Source organism: Nansenia antarctica, assembly GCF_963989245.1.
Source record: "Nansenia antarctica genome assembly, chromosome: 5".
NCBI classification, from domain to species: Eukaryota; Metazoa; Chordata; class Actinopteri; order Argentiniformes; family Microstomatidae; genus Nansenia; species Nansenia antarctica.
In genome coordinates this window covers 28,735,961-28,756,376 of record NC_137690.1, presented here as the reverse complement: position 1 = coordinate 28,756,376, position 20,416 = coordinate 28,735,961, and the positions used below count along the sequence as shown (strand labels likewise).

At 47.0% G+C, this 20,416-nt stretch overlaps 1 protein-coding gene across 1 annotated transcript in view; it reads right to left on the bottom strand.

Annotated features, from left to right (window-relative positions):
* Positions 1–15,343: 15,343 nt before the first annotated feature.
* Positions 15,344–20,416, bottom strand: part of loxl2b (lysyl oxidase-like 2b) — a gene marked incomplete at its 5' end in the record, with an annotated part of 28,500 nt that continues 23,427 nt past the window's right edge. Inside the window, 7 exon segments of the mRNA XM_080530647.1 lie at positions 15,344–15,453; positions 15,645–15,756; positions 16,680–16,700; positions 16,702–16,817; positions 17,193–17,308; positions 18,055–18,295; positions 18,910–19,075. Of these exon segments, the coding sequence (XP_080386773.1) occupies positions 15,383–15,453; positions 15,645–15,756; positions 16,680–16,700; positions 16,702–16,817; positions 17,193–17,308; positions 18,055–18,295; positions 18,910–19,075 (843 nt within the window). The 3' untranslated portion in view covers positions 15,344–15,382.

Below are 20,416 nucleotides of genomic sequence, written 5' to 3'. Positions count from 1 at the left end.
GAACGTATACAGAGACTGAGAATGTACACAGAGACTGAGAACGTCCACAGAGACTGAGAACGTACACAGAGACTGAGACAGACTTTCCAAAAACGGATGTTTGTGGTGCTGGTGGAAAGCCAGTGAGATGTACAGAAAGACTGTGTAAGGTAGAGAGATGAAAGGGATATGGAAAGTTAGATTAACGAGCAGAGGTTGTACATTGTTTCCCTTTTTTAAATGTATCTTTATTGTATTTTATCTTTACCTTTTACCCTGCTTTTATATTCATTCTGATGCTTGTATATGTTTTTATATATGTTTTTAATATTCACTTCATGTTCTTATTCCTGCTGTAAAGCACTTTGAGCTGCATTTCTTGTATGAAAGGTGCTATTGTAGTGCCGAGAGACGGGAGTCGTAGGCGGCGTATCAAATGTCAAAGCTAGACGTTTATTGAATGACATGAACGAGTCTCAACCACACACTTCAAGCAGTAACTATAACTGACCAAACAACTTGGGTACCACGCACTTAACTGTCCGTGCGGAACAATACTCCCAACCCATAGTTCTGTGGGTGAATTATGTCAACCCACCACACAAGCCCCCCCAGAATTCACCCATAGTCAAAATCCCTGTGTCGGGGAGGGACGACGATCCGACCCAGGCGGGTGCGGGACGCAGGGGCAGCCGGGGCAGGGGCAGGGGCAGGGGCAGCCGGGGCAGGGTCAGGGGTAGCCGGCGCAGCTGAAGGCACCGCGACCGGGGGCGGGGGGTGGGGCATGGGGGGGCGGCCATGGCGTGGGGGCTGAGCCAGTTCCAATGGCCGGGAAACGTCCACGTGAGCGGACTTGATCCTATCAATGGAGACCGTCTCGTGTCTACCACCAACGTCCACCACCAGGTTCTTGTCCCCGTGTTGTAGGACCTTGAACGGGCCATCGTAAGGGCAGTGAAGGGCTCAAAAGGGGCTCTGGTATGGCGGTGTACTTTGGCGTGTTGACAGGCCACGCACGTGTCGACCCAGCCCCTTACCTCCTTCTTGAGTCCCTGCCATACGAACTTCTCAGAAACTAATTTCACGGATGGTTTCCTGCCGGGGTGGGAGAGGTTGTGTACAGCCTCAAAAACGGGCCGGCGCCAGTTCACAGGGACTAGCGGCCGCGGCTGGCCCATAGATAAGTCGCACAGTAGTTTTGCGCCTGAGTCACCGACTGCGACATCCTCCAAGCGTAGTCCTGTGTCCGCGTTCTTGAGGGTCTGGACCCCGTGGTCGGAGGCCTGGTCCGCACTCATGCGGCGGTAGTCGAGACCCAGTTGAACGGCCCCGACGACCGCTCTGGAGAGACAGTCCGCGACCACGTTGGACTTGCCAGCGATGTGTTGGATGTCTGTGGTGTACTCAGATATGTACGAGAGCTGGCATTGCTGGCGGGCAGACCAAGGCTCGGCCACCTTGGACATGGAGAACGTGAGGGGTTTGTGATCCACGAACGCCGTGAACTCACGGCCTTCCAGCAGGAACCGGAAGTGGCGGACTGCCAACCAGAGGCCAAGGAGCTCCCTGTCGAACGCGCTGTATTTGCGCTCTCTGGGCGTCAACTGACGGCTGAAAAAGGCGAGCGGCTGCCAGGCGCCTGCGACCCATTGTTCGTGCACCGTGCCGACGGCGTAGTCCGACGCATCGGTGGTGATGGCAATAGGGGCCTTGGGTGACGGGTGGGCCAACATGGCGGCCTGGCTTAGGGCGGTCTTGGTGGCCATGAAGGCGGCTTCCCTCTCGGCCGTCCAGTCGATGGCCTGGTTGGGGGATTTGTCCTTCATAGCCTCGTACAGCGGGTGCATGGTGTGGGCTGCACGGTGGATGAACCGGTGATAAAAAGTCACCATTGCGAGAAAGTCTCGGAGTGCTCGAGCTGAGCGTCGAATCCATTAGCCGCTGGAAGGACTGGGCTGCATTCTTAAGTCCAAACGGCATGCGTAGGAATTCGAATAGCCCGAACGGCGTGATCACCGCCGTTTTGGGGATGTCTGAAGGGTGCACGGGGACTTGGTGGTAGCCACGCACTAGGTCCACCTTTGAGAAAACCAGCTTACCCGCCAGATGCGCAGAGAAGTCCTGAATGTGGGGGACTGGGTAGCGGTCGGGTGTCGTAGCATCGTTGAGGCGGCGGTAGTCGCCACACGGTCGCCATCCGCCGTCTGGTTTCGGCACGATGTGTAGCGGTGAGGCCCATGGGCTGTCTGAGCGGCGGATGATACCAAGGCGCTCCATGTTGACGAACTCAGACTTAGCGACTGCTAGCCTGTCGGGGTTGAGTCGCCGGGCCCTAGCGTAGATGGAGGCGCCCTTGGTGTCTATGTGGTGCTCCACCCCATGCCTGGTAGTGGTGGCGGAAAATGTGGGCTGTGTCAAGCTGGGGAACTCGCTGAGCAGGCGCTGATAGTTGTCACCCTCTGAGAGTGAGCTGGAGAGCCCATCGTATGTCGCCTCACCGCGGACACATGCAAGTGAGGAGAATGTCAGTGCGTCCACCAGGCGGTTGTTCTTGACGTCCACGAGCAGTCCGTGAGCACATAGGAAATCTGCACAGAGGAGGGGGAAAGAGATGTCGGCCGTGACGAAGTCCCATGTAAACCGCTGACCCCCGAAACATAGGTCTACAGCTTTCGTGCCATAGGTGCGGATGGGGGTGTCGTTAGCGGACTTTAAATGTGGGCCATGACCTCCCCTGGCGGTGTCATCCACTGTCGCAGGCAGGACGCTCCTCTGAGCACCGGTGTCACAGAGGAATTTGCACCCGGAGAGAGTGTCTCTGATGAATAGTAGCTGGTTTGTTGTGCCCACACTCACAGCCACTACAGAGCGCAGGCTTTGCCGTTTCCCGTCGAGCTGTAGTTGCAAGGGGAGCGGCACCTCTTCGCTTTCGCGCCAAAGCGTGAGTGAAAATAGCACATGCCTGTGCTAGTACGGCTATCGGTGGTAGTTGGGCCCTTGTTAGCTAGCCTGTCTCTGCCTGGGGGAGTGTAATTGTGTGTCGGGGCTAGCACTTCAGGGGTAAAACGCTGGGTAGCTAGGAAGAAGCGGTCAGCCTCTTCTGCTAACTCACGGGGTACAGTAATAGTTGTATTAGCGAGCGCTGTCTGTACATGTGCAGGCATGTGTCGAAGAAACAGTTCAATAAATAGAAAATGTGGTTCTTCCGTACCTAGTAGGTTCAGCATCATGTCCATGTGCTGGGAAGGCTTGCTGTCTCCCAGCCCCTGAATTGCGAACAGACGTCGGGCTCGTTCTGACCGTGATAGTTCAAAGGTCTTAAGGAGGAGAGCCTTAAACGCTGTATATTTATTCAGGGCAGGGGGAGCTGTAATGAAGCCCACCGTTCTGGCTGCAGTGGAGCTCCCCAGCGCCGAGACGACGTGGTAGTAGCGTGCGGCGTCCTCTGCAATCCCACGGAGGGCGAACTGCGCCTCCGTCTGCGCGAACCATGCTGCCGCGGATGTCTCCCAAAACTCCGGCAATTTGAGAATAACGGCGTTATTTGCCATGTTCGGTTCAGTCTCGGATACTTCAACGGGACTGACGTCGGGGTCACCAGTGTAGTGCCGAGAGACGGGAGTCGTAGGCGGCGTATCAAATGTCAAAGCTAGACGTTTATTGAATGACATGAACGAGTCTCAACCACACACTTCAAGCAGTAACTATAACTGACCAAACAACTTGCTGTCTCCCAAGCACTTAACTGTCCGTGCGGAACAATACTCCCTACCCATAGTTCTGTGGGTGAATTATGTCAACCCACCACACAATATAAATAAAGCTTTACTTACTTACTTACTTCTTCAGCCACAATAAAGCTGCTGCATCTTTTGTTGCTGTAACGTTTGTGAACATATTGTGTTGAGAATGCAGGCTTTTAATTCTTGGACTTTTTGTTGCTTTTCTTGGTGGCTAAGGTTAGCTTGGCTCTGTCTGTCTCGTAGCAAAGACATTCCGCCTTGTCTACAATAAGCACAAACATGTACTCACTTTCCCATCTCTCTTTAAATTGCCTTCCCTCTGCATCAACTTTTCTTTCAGATTTACTATTCAGATTTTCAGATTCAGATTTTTTCATTGATGCGGTTAGCGAAGGTTTTGATTGATGGATGGTAGCTTGAGCTAAATCGACTTCACAAAAGTGTAGCCCCCTCTAGTGGTTGTGGCCATAAGCAATCGCTTATGCCAGCAGCCGGCCCTGGCTGGGAAATGTAGTTTATGGACACCGTACTTCTGTAAAGCTCGATAGGTATTATACGCTAATTATATCCTTTGCAAGCTCTCGCGGGCTGCATAAAATGAGGCCGCATTCGCCTGTGGGCTGTGTCAAGCTGGGGAACTCGCTGAGCAGGCGCTGATAGTTGTCACCCTCTGAGAGTGAGCTGGAGAGCCCATCGTATGTCGCCTCACCGCGGACACATGCAAGTGAGGAGAATGTCAGTGCGTCCACCAGGCGGTTGTTCTTGACGTCCACGAGCAGTCCGTGAGCACATAGGAAATCTGCACAGAGGAGGGGGAAAGAGATGTCGGCCGTGACGAAGTCCCATGTAAACCGCTGACCCCCGAAACATAGGTCTACAGCTTTCGTGCCATAGGTGCGGATGGGGGTGTCGTTAGCGGACTTTAAATGTGGGCCATGACCTCCCCTGGCGGTGTCATCCACTGTCGCAGGCAGGACGCTCCTCTGAGCACCGGTGTCACAGAGGAATTTGCACCCGGAGAGAGTGTCTCTGATGAATAGTAGCTGGTTTGTTGTGCCCACACTCACAGCCACTACAGAGCGCAGGCTTTGCCGTTTCCCGTCGAGCTGTAGTTGCAAGGGGAGCGGCACCTCTTCGCTTTCGCGCCAAAGCGTGAGTGAAAATAGCACATGCCTGTGCTAGTACGGCTATCGGTGGTAGTTGGGCCCTTGTTAGCTAGCCTGTCTCTGCCTGGGGGAGTGTAATTGTGTGTCGGGGCTAGCACTTCAGGGGTAAAACGCTGGGTAGCTAGGAAGAAGCGGTCAGCCTCTTCTGCTAACTCACGGGGTACAGTAATAGTTGTATTAGCGAGCGCTGTCTGTACATGTGCAGGCATGTGTCGAAGAAACAGTTCAATAAATAGAAAATGTGGTTCTTCCGTACCTAGTAGGTTCAGCATCATGTCCATGTGCTGGGAAGGCTTGCTGTCTCCCAGCCCCTGAATTGCGAACAGACGTCGGGCTCGTTCTGACCGTGATAGTTCAAAGGTCTTAAGGAGGAGAGCCTTAAACGCTGTATATTTATTCAGGGCAGGGGGAGCTGTAATGAAGCCCACCGTTCTGGCTGCAGTGGAGCTCCCCAGCGCCGAGACGACGTGGTAGTAGCGTGCGGCGTCCTCTGCAATCCCACGGAGGGCGAACTGCGCCTCCGTCTGCGCGAACCATGCTGCCGCGGATGTCTCCCAAAACTCCGGCAATTTGAGAATAACGGCGTTATTTGCCATGTTCGGTTCAGTCTCGGATACTTCAACGGGACTGACGTCGGGGTCACCAGTGTAGTGCCGAGAGACGGGAGTCGTAGGCGGCGTATCAAATGTCAAAGCTAGACGTTTATTGAATGACATGAACGAGTCTCAACCACACACTTCAAGCAGTAACTATAACTGACCAAACAACTTGCTGTCTCCCAAGCACTTAACTGTCCGTGCGGAACAATACTCCCTACCCATAGTTCTGTGGGTGAATTATGTCAACCCACCACACAATATAAATAAAGCTTTACTTACTTACTTACTTCTTCAGCCACAATAAAGCTGCTGCATCTTTTGTTGCTGTAACGTTTGTGAACATATTGTGTTGAGAATGCAGGCTTTTAATTCTTGGACTTTTTGTTGCTTTTCTTGGTGGCTAAGGTTAGCTTGGCTCTGTCTGTCTCGTAGCAAAGACATTCCGCCTTGTCTACAATAAGCACAAACATGTACTCACTTTCCCATCTCTCTTTAAATTGCCTTCCCTCTGCATCAACTTTTCTTTCAGATTTACTATTCAGATTTTCAGATTCAGATTTTTTCATTGATGCGGTTAGCGAAGGTTTTGATTGATGGATGGTAGCTTGAGCTAAATCGACTTCACAAAAGTGTAGCCCCCTCTAGTGGTTGTGGCCATAAGCAATCGCTTATGCCAGCAGCCGGCCCTGGCTGGGAAATGTAGTTTATGGACACCGTACTTCTGTAAAGCTCGATAGGTATTATACGCTAATTATATCCTTTGCAAGCTCTCGCGGGCTGCATAAAATGAGGCCGCATTCGCCCCACGGGCCTTGAGTATGACACATGTGATCTATAGCATTGTAGAGGCACATTCATTGATCATTTCAATGCAAGTAATATAATGTGTCTGTGTGTGTGTGTGTGTGTGTGTGTGTGTGTGTGTGTGTGTGACTGTGTGTTTGTGTGTGTGTGTGTATGTGTCTCTGTTTGTTTCAGTGATGAGTACCTTCATCTGCTGTGGACACACTCAAGGTAAAGGTGTTTCATCTCAAATCATATTGAACCTTTAATACCCTTAATTGTCTTTCTATCTTCTCTTCCCTCTCTCTCTCCATCTTCTCTTCCCTCTCTCTCTCTCCATCTTCTCTTCCCTCTCTCTCTCCATCTTCTCTTCCCTCTCTCTCTCTCTCCATCTTCTCTTCCCCCTCTCTCTCTCCATTTTCTCTTCCCCCCTCTCTCTCTCTCCATCTTCTCTTCCCCCTCTCTCTCTTTCTCCATCTTCTTGATTTTGCTTATCCTTTCACACACTATTGTTTGCTATGAATGGATGCCGCTACAGTACTGCTCTGACAGCTAGCGTATGAAGCTTACTAGCTATTTTATTCAGGATTCATCCATTATGTGTTGCCGTGATTCATGGAAACATTTTTTGTGACATATTAATCTATCATCTGTTCTTTTCCAGTCAGAACCAGTGTTGTCCTGAGAATGTCTTCTTCATTGTGGCTGACTGTTGGAGACTCAGTGACTATGAGATGTGAGGTTACAGACTCGTCTACAGGCTGGAGTTTCTACTGGTACAGAGTTGTGTATAATAGACAGAGTAAATCTTTCTCAAACCAGCTACTACCAGACAGCGAGCGTGGGACTGGAGGCTCCTACTCTCTCAGCCCTGTTGGTTTGACACACAGAGGGAGATATAGCTGTAGAGCTGGGAGAGGAGGAGACCCAGTCAGTTATACAGAGTACAGCCACCGCCCACTCCTCTGGGTAGCAGGTGAGTTACTGGTGAACTGTTTCAACTCCCCCCCACCCCCCTTCTCTGTCTCTCTCTTTCTATCACACTTATTCTCTCTTCATCTCTCCTCTCTCCCTCTCTCTCTGTCAGCCATGTCTCCTCCAGCATCTCTGACTGTCAGTCCCAACAGAGCTCAGTTCTTCAGACTGAGGTCTTTCTCATTGAGCTGTGAGATGCAGGGAAACTCTACTGGATGGAGTGTGAGGAGATACACACTGAAGGGAACGATGCCACAATGCACATCAACTGGACCCACATGCACCATTCTCATTGCATTCACTCAAGGTAGTGGTGTGTACTGGTGTGGAACGTCGAGGTCAGAAGAGCAGAGCAATGGTGTCAACATCACAGTGACCGGTATGTCCACTTCTAATCCTTATAGCTGTCAAGATATGGGTGTCAATATTTTCACGATTAATCAAAGCATAAGTCAAGAAATACTGAGTTCCTCCCCAGTGTGCCGATATATATCTATATCTATCTACAGTGATGCTCTATACATCTACAGTGCTGCTCCTGTATCTATATCTACAGTGATGTGTTACGTTTTGGTATAAAGTTCTAGGTGTAGGATGGTGTTGGACCCATGTGCGGTGCGACTCAGAGGAATGGAGATCGAGACAGGAATAAAATAAAGTTTCTCTTTACTGAGATGTACAATGATCATCCATACAGGACAGTGATACAGATCCACAAAAATAAAGGAGAGCAAGCAAGGCTCTGCGCAGCGAGTAAATAACAACGAGAACAAAAACACTTGTGAGTTGAGAAAACAAAAAGCGAGCAATCAAGGCTCCATAAACTAATCGCAAGATTCACGTAAATACAAACAAATCAAAACACTAAGTATAGTCACAATACCTGGAAGTAACAACAGGTAAATAAAGTCCTCCAGGACCGAACGGACAGAGTCAAGTATAGTGCGCAATATTCCATAGGACAAACAAGGGTTCTCATGACGCTAACAAGTACGAACAACTGACAAGGGAACAGGGAAATGGGACACGCCTAAATACACATACAATAATCATGTAATTAGTCCAGGGCATGAGTAATGCTCATCAACCAGCAGGAGGCATCGGGAAGTCATCCTCGCTGACCCCCCTCGTAACAGTGATGTTCCTGTATCTATACAGATGGTGCTGTGATCCTGGAGAGCCCCGCCCTGCCTGTGACTGAGGGAGATGCTGTGACTCTGCGCTGTAAACAGAGAACTCCCTTTCCACTGACAGCTAATTTCTATAGAGATGGATCCTTCATCAGCACTGAGAGGACAGGAGAGATGACCATCCCTGCAGTATCACAGTCAGATGAAGGATTATACAAGTGTAACAACTCTGTCAGAGGAGAGTCACCAGAGAGCTGGCTGACAGTGAGAGGTCAGACGCAATATTCTCCCCCAATTTACCTTGTTCTTCTCATCTTTCTATTGTATAAGGTGATTTCAAGCTGATTTGTTTTGATCTTGTGGCTCGTAAAGCTCCGGGTGGTGGTGTCAATCATCTCCAACATCATCGATTTACTCTCAATGATCCATTCTTAATGTCTCTGTCAATTATAAGTGTATTGTAAACTGTATAAAGTTGTGTTGATCTTAAATCTGGGTGGTTTTGTAGGACAGCCCCCTGCTCCTAGGTCCGCTGATCCCGTTATTCGAGGGGCTGTGGGACTGATTGTGGTGGTCGTCCTCCTCGTCCTACTGGTCCTGCTGTTCTGCTTCCACAAGTTCAAAGGTCAGATCTTTCAGGGGTGCAAACTTGTCACCTTTCTGCTAAATTAGCCGTTTTTATCTCAAAATAGGTCATCCATGTGAAAAAATGTTTTGGGTGGGAAGGGGAGGGGGGGGGGCTAAGTCTCATCCAAGTCACATGATGCGCGAGCTAACTAATCTTCTTGTCTGCTAAACTCCGCTGCTGTTGAAATAACTTTTAGCTTCAGGCAGCTAGGTACAATTCCAGACAGCGTGGAGAACACAGTCACAGTAAACTGTTTTCGAAGTAATTATGCAGGTGTTAAGGTCAGGGCTGCGGCTACTTACACACGCATCATTGTTAGACCACCGTTAGTGCTAGCAATATCCTTTTAGCACCATTAGTACTACTAGCGCTATCCCCCCCCCCCCTAAGGTTAGCCGTGCATTGATAATGTTCTTCGTTTTCAGAAAAAAATGTGTCACCTTTTTGGGCCATCACCAGTTTGCACCTCTGTCTTTAATCTTGTCCACCATGTCCCCTTTGATGGATGAAGACCTTCTCTGTCAAATTAAGATGAAGGAATTCAAGATGAAGATTGAACGAACATGAGCAGGCCTGCATGAACAAACCGTCTGTGTCACTCATGTTCTTAGGTGTGTCTCGCTGTGGACCCAGTCAGAACCAGAACACCAGTCAGAACTCCACCCAGGAGCAGCAGGGTTCTGATCCTGCTGGTACCCTCCTCACGTTGCAGCACTATGGTCAGTCTCTATATGGTCTATATCTATATCTACATATCTATATATCGTTTTCTGTAGTGTACAGTATCTATGGGTCATTCAACAAATAGGGGACATTTGGTTTTGAGGAAAAACTCAATGTGTTTTTCATCATTAGGATATTCTGTCATCTGTTGCACCCCATGAACAACATGGTGTGCCACCTCCTGAGGTTAAATAAGGAAACAATGTGCAATTTCTTGACACAATAACCACATTGTCTGTAGACGATGTTGACACATGTTGAACATTATGAAAAACATGTTGTGCCACCTCTGAACAGAGCTTAACCGAAGAGAATGATGTGCAACACACAATAACCACATGGTCTGTCAACCCTGCTACGGACATGAGATCTTCTCTGAATATGAATACCGTATTCTAATCCATGTCAGCTAGGCTACAATTTTAGTGAGTTATTATCTCACTTTTTTGGTGAAATGGGATACCGGTATATACAATGGTTAGCTAGTACTAGCTAGCAACCAGCTGTAATATTGATTGGCATAATGTTCAACATTACATTTTTTATCAACATTTACTCACAAAATGTCCCCAATTTGTCTCTGCAGCATGGTAGGGTACAGATTCTGTCACTTCTAATTTCTGAGATGGTACATTATATGATACAGCTGGTAACTGTAAAACTTGTTGTGAACTTTCTAAGTAGCTAATATCAGACAGCTTTATCTTCACCAATGGTTCTGCTGTTGTGCTGTGCTGTGCCGTGTTGCACTGTCTTGTGTGTTGTGTTGTCTTGTATGTTGTGTTGTTGTGTTGTGTTGTATTGTGTTGTTTTGTATGTTGTGTTGTGTTGTGTTATGTTTCAGATGAGGCTGTTGCCCATAGGCCCAATGATGTGACGTACGCTGAGATCGTACACAAAACCAACTCCAAAAGGCACAGTAAGTCCAATACTCACTCTATAATGCCTGCATGTTATAATGATAATGACAATGACCAGAAAGAGCACTTGTTACACTTAACTAACTACTGTGTTACAGGCAGACGGCTTTCAGCTTGCAGATACTATCCTTTTAGTTTAACCACTAGATGGCGGTAGATCATGCTCATGCCTTTAATAACGAGTGCTGTCTGTGTCTGTGTGTGTCACTGTCTGTCTGTCTGTCTGTCTGCCTACCTTGTTCCCTTTAGAGAAGCCTGCCCTACCTGATACACTCTACTCTGAGGTCAGGACAGACAGAGCTGCAGGTAAGACTGACATAGCTCTCTCTGTGTCGCTCTCTGTGTCTGTCTCTCTCTCTGTCTCTCTCTCTCTCTCTCTCTCTCTCTCTCTATCTGTCTATCTCTATCTCTGTCTCTGTCTCTGTCTCTCTCTGTCTCTCTCTCTATCTGTCTCTGTCTCTCTGTCTCTCTCTGTCTCTCTCTCTCTGTCTCTGTCTCTCTCTGTCTCTCTCTGTCTCTGTCTCTGTCTCTCTCTACATTATGTAGGCTGTACATTTTAATAATGTGTGTGTGTGAGAGAGAGAGAGAGAGAGAGAGAGAGAGAGAGAGAGAGAGAGAGAGAGAGAGAGAGAGAGAGAGAGAGTCAGTAAGAGGCAGGGGGCTTGTTTGTGAGTCTTTGGAAGAGGTGGTGACTGGGGTGGGGTCCACCAATATTCACCTTTCTCTCTTTCTCTTTTCCTCTCGTCCTCCCAGTCAAAATGACCCGAATGGACAAGAGGGACTTCCAGTGATCCATATCCAGCTAGAAGAGACCAGACCAATACACACATACCTGCAGTGAGTAGAACATCACTCTAACCTTAACACAACCTTATTGTAATCTAACCCTAACCAATACACACATACCTGCAGTGAGTAGAACATCACTCTAACCTTAACACAACCTCTAACCCTAACCCTAACCCTAACCCGAACTATGGCTTGTTAAAAAGCTAGCATAAGAACAAAACGGTCCTAGGACCCTTATTGTTCTTTCTATGCTGATGACGCTCAACGTTTTATCTCTCTTTTGTCCCCCCCCCTCTGACACACAGGTGGTGACACGTGTCTCTACAGTACACGTCTCGCTGACATCTCTGCCTGGATATCTGCTCACACCTTCAATCTTCACGGACCCCTCTTCCTTCCTGGGAAAGCCTGCAGCCCTCTCCAAGACCCCTCCATCACGGTGGTGAACAGACATCCGCCCAGACAGCAAAGAATGTTGTGATCCTGGACAACCGAATGTCCCAAATGCCCTGTCACATCACAGCGACGCCCTGCTCCACTAGATTCTTCCTAGTCTATGACATTCGAAGGTTACGCCCATTCCTCACGAGTGAAGCAATGCAAAGCCTGGTCCAGGCACTTGTCATCTCCCGCCTGGAATACTGCAAACTTCTGGCCGGGGCTCTTTGCCTCCGGAATCAGACAGACCGCTACAACTCATCCAGAATGCTGGATCCAGTCTAGTGTTTATTTTCCTCCAAATTCTCCCATGTCATTATATTCTCCCTCCTGCGCAACCCTTCACTGGCTGCCAGTAGCAGCTCGCATCAGATCGAAGACACTGGTGCTCGTCTAACAGCCCCTTCCTATCAGTCCCCAAACCCCTGTCCGATCCCTCCACTCTTCCACCTCTGCTGGCCGGCTTGGCTCCACCATCTCTTGGAGGAGAGATAGGTCACGGCTCTTCTCTATTAGTTTCCCACCACTGTCAGAGCGGCAGAGTCGCTGCCTATCTTCCTCCGTCGACTAAAGACCCATCTGTTTAGGGTTCTGGGCTGGGCTCTTCCTCTTCTTGCCTCTGCACCCCCTAACAGCCTACATTACCAGGACTTTACATTTTCAAAATTAAAAAATGCTCTTCCTTTCTGTAGCACTGTGACTGCAGATGACACTTGTTATTATCAAAGGTTTTACTTCCTTAATGACTGTTGTATAGTTGATTCATTTCATTAGCCAAATGTTCTTATTGGTTTGTCAGTAAGATGATCAAATAAATGACTGAAATGTACAATGTAAAGAAGAGAATCATGGCATACACACACACACACACAAACACACACACACACAGGTCTAATCGATGATGACACAACATCATACATAATGTCACATCATGTCAGGTGATATGGCCCAGCTGTGTTAAGACAATACTCACCACCACCCATTCTTCCTGGGTTTCCCCACAGTGGTCAATACTGTATTGACCTGATGATGCATTGTACAGCACATTAATACCATAGTACCAGTAAAGAGGGGGACTTTCACTGCCAGTGACTGTTCAAGTCTTCAGTTGTGCAGTTGGGCAACTGTGCTAGGGCCCTGAAGCTTACAATAAGGAAGCTGTCATGCTCGAAAAGTACATGTAATCTGACATAAAGACATACAGTAGTTATTACAGTAGACACAGTAGTTCTGACAGTGCAACTACTTACAATAGTTTGTGTTGTCCTACCATCGGTCAGTCTCATGGAGGGAAAGGTAAAGTAGCTTGTTAATGATAGCCTACTGTTGGTTGCCCATAGGCTAGTAGAGGATGGGAGTTGGTTGGGATGTGTGTGAGACAAACTGCTGATTGCATGTTTGGTTTTTGATTGTACTGTATTTTTAAGATTGTGGGCAGGTGCATGTGTGATTATCTATGCTCCGACATCCTATTTGTTTGTGTGTGGGTGTGTGTGTTGCAAGTTGGCTACCACAATGCAGGCTTAGGCTGTCTTAAGTTGTAACTAAGTCACACACACACACACACACACACACACACACACACACAGCACACTCGGATGTCATGGAAACCTATTTTAGCTATTCAGTCAACTAATTGTTGTATGTTTATCTTAGCTTTAGTTCGTCTAACTGCTAGGGTTATGTCTGGGGATGTAGTTAGTATGTGTAGGGACTATGTGTGTGTGGTTTGGGGGTTTTATCTATGTAATGGACAATAGTATTCTTACAATTAAACTTCGAGGACTATGTTGTATGACAATAATGAGTGCACAATTTTGATGTCAAATACAACCAACAAGGAGTTCTCTTTGCTTCATAACTCAAACCTTTATTATAGTTAACAAATAAAGCACATTATGGATTTTTACACTCCATTCAAGTATACTGTTAGCATACGTAACATCAGCTGTCAACATGTACCGGAACCCTCATAAAACAGAGGATGACAGTTTGGTAGCACCATTACAAAAAGTACAATAAAATATAGCATTCTCTGACACACATTATTGTACAAAAAAAAATGAAAATAAAAACAAAAAGAGAACAGACAATTAAAATCCCTGACTTTTACAACAATAAGTTACTAATATCATGTCGTTTGCTGGAAAAGAGGAGCTTGTTTGTGAACGTTGAAAAGGAAACAAACGCTCAGATGAATGAAACGTAATCTTTTCTCTCGCTGTAAGGGATTGAGGGGATTCCCTGTAAACCTCCATTTTATATACTAGCCTAGCCTACATTTCTACTCTATTGTGGTGTGGAGCAGAGAAGATCTGTCCATCAATCACAGTTTTTCAACAGAAACATGAGCTTTTCAGGCACTTGGGACTGTTTTAATTACAGATGCCAGGACAAGACAAACCACCACAAAATAACTTAAGGATAGAGTGAGTCGACCATTCTGATGGTTCTGACAGAGTAGGAACATGGCAGATTATGGGAATACCCCGGCACTTGTTTTACTTACTAATGTAGAATCATTTCCAGAGGAAAATGATACACAAGACAAAGGTGAAATTCAATAACAGATAAGCTTGATGAGCATTTATAGGAGAGAAAGGCCTCCTAGAAAGAATCTTCTAGATTAGAATATTTGTGAACACTTCAGAACCATAATGTAATTACTGGCAATTAGTTACTATACTCTTGAATAAGCTATTCACAGTGTATAAGGCACTTACAAAGCCATTAAATCTATTGTTAATGATTAATGAATGATATTGCTGGAAGTGTTTCCAAATATTTTATTGTTTCCGACTTCGACTCCGACTACTTTAGAGAAAATTCACACTGAATGCCATGCTTAATGCCAGTGTGAACCCGTGAGAATATTTCATCACTTATTCACACTCAAAGAGTGTTATTCAACTCAAGAGTGAGTAACTTGGAGCTCCATCCGCCTCTTCGTGAGCTTAGAATTATAAGGTTCTATCTCCGTTTAGGGCAGTTCAGAGATATTAAGCGTCAACGTTTTTACATTCCATTATGTTTTGTGAGATGGAACCTTTGTATTTTATGCATTACTAACTAAAACATTTCAACATTTTAAAAATAACACCACACAGGCATTAATAAACACCTAATGGATCAGATTATGTAAAAAAAGCAATTTTGACAAAAATGGAGATAGAACCTTATAATTCTAACGTCACGTCTTGATCTCAACCAGAGATCTGCAGGGAGAGGCAGCCTCCGCATTGAACCCAAACTCGAGAGAGGGAATTGAATGGATGATGACACGAGGCCACATCAAATGCTCTGTCTACTAGGGTGGTGTGGCCGTCTTCTTTGGGCATATTCAATGACCTCAGCAGCGTTATGGGTGGAAGAGAGAGATTAAAGGGGTCGACCCTGTGCTGCTGCCAAGGTTACACACAGATAGAGTCTGTCTAGTGGTTGGGGGGGGGGGCTTTGGGCAGTCTCTCTGAGGTGATGTTCTTCTTCTCTTCTCCATATTTTTATTTTTTTTACCTGTGGGTCACCTGGTTGTTCAGGAGGCCAGGGAAGGTTTCTTCAGACTCAGTGCTTAACGAACCACCTGGACACACAGGACAACGGAGGAATGATGACCATAGAATGAACTACTAGTAAAGAAAAGGCGGTTCATACACAAATGACGAAAGTGTTGACACAATCGAACACTATCGGGGGTCTGTTTGTACACTGCATTTACAGTCTTGAGTGCAACCATCACTCTGTGGTGGAGGGTTGTTTGCACCCATGTCTTACCGTTGTGACAACTGTACATCCATATGCGGTGGCCGTCATATCGACATCTGCATTTCATGAGGTTATTGGTGTAGTCTGATTCTGGCACCTCATAGTTAGGGTTGATAACGACCTGTGGGAGAAACACGTTGAGAAGGACTATTCAGGCGATACACACAACATACTGTATCTAAACTGTAAACACTAGGTAAAATACTATAGTAAAAATGCACTGCTTTCAACAAGTATAAAAATCATTCAAAAACAAACAAAAATGTTTATCTAGAATTCAAGAACAACAAAGGTAAAGAAAACAGGTGAGATAAAGGTGAGAAAACAGGGGGGAAGGTGTTCAGGGGGGTATTCCGTCAACGTTGCTAAAGGACAATCCAGGCTTATGTTGATAAATCCTGTGAGATTTTTTCCAAAATCCAGCCTTATTTTGAGAAATCTCACAAGACTTATCAACATAAGCCTGGCTTTTCCCTTAGCAACGTCGATGGAATACCCCCCTGGAAAGAATTAAGATCAACACAAACAACTCTACCTCAGACGAAGGAGAAAGCCTGAAATAATCGATTTCCAGAACCATAGAGATGCAAAGAGTAGGCATATGCTATCTTCCCCATTCATTGCATCTGTGACAGCATGAGGGGTGCAACTAGTAATCAGCTAGGGTGGGACTTCCTCTGAGCTGGGGAGGCATCAGCCAATTGGATCAAAGTCTTCTTCTTCAAAGGGTTTATTTATAGATTGGCTGGACTTAAATGGCTTTCAGGTGCATGACGCCCTCTACTGGTGACCATAATTGACTGACCGGAGACACTGCAGCTGACTTGATACTTCTCTCCAGCACAGCAGGTGGCAGTGCAACACCAACATGTGACTCATGCCCACCCATACCACAGAAGACGAAGTGTGGCGCTCCCTATATAATCACAGTTATCTGTAGTGCGCCCTCTAGTGGTTATAACTGTACACAAAAGGTGGGGCCCCCTCTCAAACCTCCACTTAAAAATCCAATACTTACAAAGTGAAAACAGTAATTTCGGTCACCTGGAATATGTAATCGCCGGGGCTTGATGTCTGTGATGTCAATCCACTGGCAGTCGATATCATGTCTGTACGTATCCCAGCAGCCCACAGTGATACCTTGCTCCCCAAAGTTGGCACACTCGTACTTCTTGTCGATACCTGCCAAGATCACAGGAAAAAATCAGAGGCCAAAAGATAACACACACTAAAAGATAACACACACTACACACTACGGTGACAGCTGTTCATGAGTAAAAGGAACACTGGGGTTGAATTCAACAGTGAAGCAGTCAAATATGTTTTCCATAAGGAAGATGATGGACTATGGCGTGTACAGTATGGGTGATTGGTGGAGTTCATTCATAGTATTACATGTGTAGTCAATTGGGGACAGATACAACTAAGACATTGACACACTGAATTCTAATATCAGTCAGAGGCACCATAACACTTAACACTCATTTCCAGTGTTCTCCCATCCAGAGGTGAGTGACAGTGCTGTTATGTGTGGTGGGAGAATATTCCGGTTCTCACCCTCGTCACACTCAGAGTCCTCCAGACAGAAGCTGGCCTTGTGACCCTCGGCCACCTTGGTGCCGTTGAGGCTCAGCAGGTCATAGTGGGTGAACACCTCCATGCTGTGGTAATGTCTGGACAAACACAGAGAGAGAGAGAGAGAGAGAGAGAGAGAGAGAGAGAGAGAGAGAGAGAGAGAGAGAGCAAGAGATACACACGTTTACTTTACAAGTCCCTCTAACTAACAGTCACAGTCAAAATCTATACCATAAAACGATTCATCTTTAGCAGGTTATGTGAGAGCTTGTGTCTGGCTACAACGTATCATCTCTGGAGAAGGGACGAAAAGTTACAGACAACGTCGGAGCGCATGGCACCAGACACCCCCCGCAAAAATACACATTCTGTCACCAAATTGTATATGTTTAGTGATTCTATGTGTAATCCCACAGGGACTCTTGGGGGAGGAGGAGGGTTTGGATGTCTGCTGTCTCCCATCAGGATATCTGGCCATCGCAACAAGGCACCACAGGTTCGGTAGACGCTGCCAAGATTCGCTGCGCACTTCATCCAATGCCGTGACCGCAAGAATCTGGGCCTTTCCTGGGTTCTTTTCAGCTCGGCTCTTATGGTCAATTACAGGGCAAGACGACGTATAGGAACGGAAAAAAAAATGCCACTGGAGCCGAGTTATCTTGGGAGTTAAGTAAACCTTTCCCATCATGACTCCCCCAAACAGCTAAAATAACCTGTTTTTCTTTTGGTGAAACAAAGAACGATGAGGTACGATATTATCGACTGCCACGGTGATCCCAACAATCGCTCGAATCGCTTAAATGTGAAAAAGCTCGGGGGCTCCTCAGGGGAGCTGGTTACTTGCCTGTGGCAGTCGTGCCACACCCAGGAGTGGCGTCCGGCCTTGGGGCGGAAGTCGGACTGGCCGTTGTTGTGGATCTGAGAGGAGAAGCGCAGAAGGCGCCGGTAGGAGTTAGCAGGGACCTGGCTGGAGGTACCCGACAGACAGTTCTCCTCGTAGGCACACTGCAACATGAACATGGGCCTGTCCTCCATGTAGGTGGTCTGCTCCACCACCTGGGGGTTCAGGACCAGGTCTGGGGCCGCTTGGAGGGAAGAGGAGAGACAGACGGATACAGTGTTAGACAACAGAGCTCAAAATATACAGTATCCTAACGATTGACAAGATGGCTGCCACACCTCACTCAGGGGTTCTTTACACACTACAGAGCTGTCACCGAAACAGGCTTTTTTGGAGTATTTTTCCGATGAGATTCTTCTATCACGTTGTACTTTTCCAGAACTGTTTCAGCGATTATGGTGGATGGCCAGCAACTGGAGCAGACCGGGTTTGGACTCTGTAGTGTAATTAGGGTAGATGGAGATGATAGCCCTGGCCTGCTACGGGAGAGAGAGAGGGAGGGAGTATGTAGTTTGTCTTCTGTATGTGAGAGAGAGGGAGTGTGTAGCTGTGTGTCTTCTCTATGTGAGAGAGAGGGAGTGTGTAGCTGTGTGTCTTCTCTATGTGAGATAGAGGGAGTGTGTAGCTGTGTGTCTTCTCTATGTGAGAGAGAGGGAGTGTGTAGCTGTGTGTCTTCTCTATGTGAGAGAGAGGGAGTGTGTTGTTGTGTGTCTTCTCTATGTGAGAGAGAGGGAGTGTGTTGTTATGTGTCTTCTCTATGTGAGGGAGAGGGAGTATGTTGTTGTTTTGTCTTCTCACTCTCAGAGCAGGAGACTCCGGCTGCGTTGCGGCCTCCTCCTTTAGCACAGGTGACGTGGGAGCCGTGGTGCAGACAGTGGGACAGGGTCATCTCAGTGCCGGAGCATCTCACACCGCTCATCACTACGGCATCAGCGCTGACCTCCCCCGGCCAGTACCACGTCTCCTACAGGAAAAACAACACAGCATGGCAGGGATCAGGGAAGGAGGGACATATACCTAGTACTAATCCTACTTTTTTTAACTTTTTTTTTTACAATCAAACAGTTTCTAAGAAGAAACTCTGGGCGGCTGTGGCGCAGGAGGTAGAGCTGCCGTCTAATGATCGCATAGTTGGCAGATCAGCGGTTCGAGCCCCGGCTGGCCACATGTCGAAGTGTCCTTGGGCAAGACACTGAACCGGGCCGGCGCCTTGCATGGTAGCTTGGTCGCCATTGGTGTGTGAATGTGTGTGTGAATGGGTGAATGAGAGGCCGTTGTAAAGCGCTTTGGATAAAGGCGCTATATAAGTGCAGTCCATTTACCATTTAAGAAAGAAAAAAAAAAAAAATCAGTGTGTATTGACAACGGTTGGGGCTGACAACGCAATGGTTTCAAGCTGAAGAGCAACATAGTTTATGAGGTAAGTAGTTTCCCTACCAACCACAAGAGGGGGCAAGCTGTTTATTTTCATCCCACAAACCATGGTGCAGAAGATCATCCTTTTAGCTGTACAGTTCGAACTCAATTGCTGGTAATGCAACCAATAATCAAACCTTCCTGAAGCGTACAGTGTAGCGTACATCATCACAACATACTCAAACGATAAAGATGTCAAATGTTAGTGTCAATCAAACATTGACAAGTCTCTTATTACGCTGCTTTTTAGGAGTGACGCTAGTCATCTATCTTTTCCTCGATGTAAACTAAACAGCCTACAATAACACAGAATCCCAACATTATAATTTCCACTCGTAAATCTGTCTGCCGTGACGCCTTTCCCACCATTCCTTCCGTACAAATATTTTCCAAACCCTCGAGCATGGACTCTTCACTACGACTGTTATCAGACAACCATGTAAACTCACTTTAAACCTAAGTGCTTGTCTGTTTCAGGGGGCGTGTCATTTTAATGCTTTACAGGGGTAAACAATTAGGAAATGATGGGCTTAGTCCTACAAAAACAACAGAGGAGGTATTTGTCACCCCTAGCGACCGACACACACACAGACACACACAGACACACACACACACACACACACACACACACACACACACACACACACACACACACACACACACACACACACACACACACACACACACACGCACACGTAGACAGCATTGCTGGGCCAGGACTCCTGCTGGACCAGGAAACCTGTCATTTTCAGTTTGGAATGGCAACGCTGTCTTGGTCAAGTTGGGACCAGACAGAGATATTTCTGGATTTGCTACAGAAGCATCATTAGTATCCCATCCTTTGGGATTATACTGTATACTGCAGTTGGGGATACACAAATAAAAGAAA